The sequence below is a fragment of the Eimeria mitis genome, genomic scaffold (genome assembly GCF_000499745.2).
Source record: "Eimeria mitis Houghton genomic scaffold, Emh_scaff597, whole genome shotgun sequence".
NCBI lineage: Eukaryota > Apicomplexa > Conoidasida > Eucoccidiorida > Eimeriidae > Eimeria > Eimeria mitis.
In genome coordinates, this window is record NW_013574196.1 from 8,795 (window position 1) to 9,467 (window position 673).

The 673-nt window shown below is 54.7% G+C and overlaps 1 protein-coding gene across 1 annotated transcript in view; it reads left to right on the forward strand.

Annotated features, from left to right (window-relative positions):
* Nucleotides 1-99: 99 nt before the first annotated feature.
* The window catches only part of EMH_0017300 (uncharacterized protein), a gene marked incomplete at both ends in the record, with an annotated part of 9,199 nt that continues 8,625 nt past the window's right edge, over nt 100-673 (forward strand). The window contains one exon of the mRNA XM_013500860.1: nt 100-514. Within this exon, the coding sequence (XP_013356314.1) occupies nt 100-514 (415 nt within the window). The remainder of the gene's footprint in view (nt 515-673) is intronic.

Genomic DNA, 673 nt, shown 5'->3' on the forward strand with positions numbered 1-673 from the left:
CCGCCTGGCCCCTTGAGGGGGCCCCCATATCCGGTACCCCCGTTTCTGGTTCTACATTAAGTGGTGGTGTTTCTGGTGGGGTTGGTGGTGGTGATTCAGATGATGCTTCTCCCCCTGCTGCTGCTGCTGCTGCTGCTGCTCCTGCTGCTGCTCCTGCTGCTGCTGGTGCTGCTGGTGGCGGTGGTGGTGGTGGTGGGGTTGGTGGGGGTGGTTGCTGTGATGGTGGTGTTTGTGGTGGGGTTGGTGGTGGTGATGATGATGGTGTTACTGGTGGTGGTGTTGCTGCAGCTGAGTGTGTTACTGGTGGTGGTGTTGCTGCAGCTGAGTGTGTTGCTGCAGCTGAGTGTGTTACTGGTGGTGGGGTTGCTGCAGCAGCAGCAGAGTGTGTTACTGGTGGTGGGGTTGCTGCTGGTGGTGGTGGGGTTGGTGGTGGTGGTGTTGCTGCAGCTGCAGCAGAGTGTGTTACTGGTGGTGGGGTTGCTGCTGCAGCAGCAGCAGCAGCTGGTGGTGGTATGTTACCATGGGAGGTAGCAGAGGAGTTGCAGCATTTGGCTTCTGTGCGTCGAGCGTTTTCTTTGTATGAAATAGATAGTTTATGTGAAATAAAAAGAATAGAAAAATATTTATATAAACTAACAAAAGAAGAAAGAGAGTTGTTGGGGCCCCCAACACC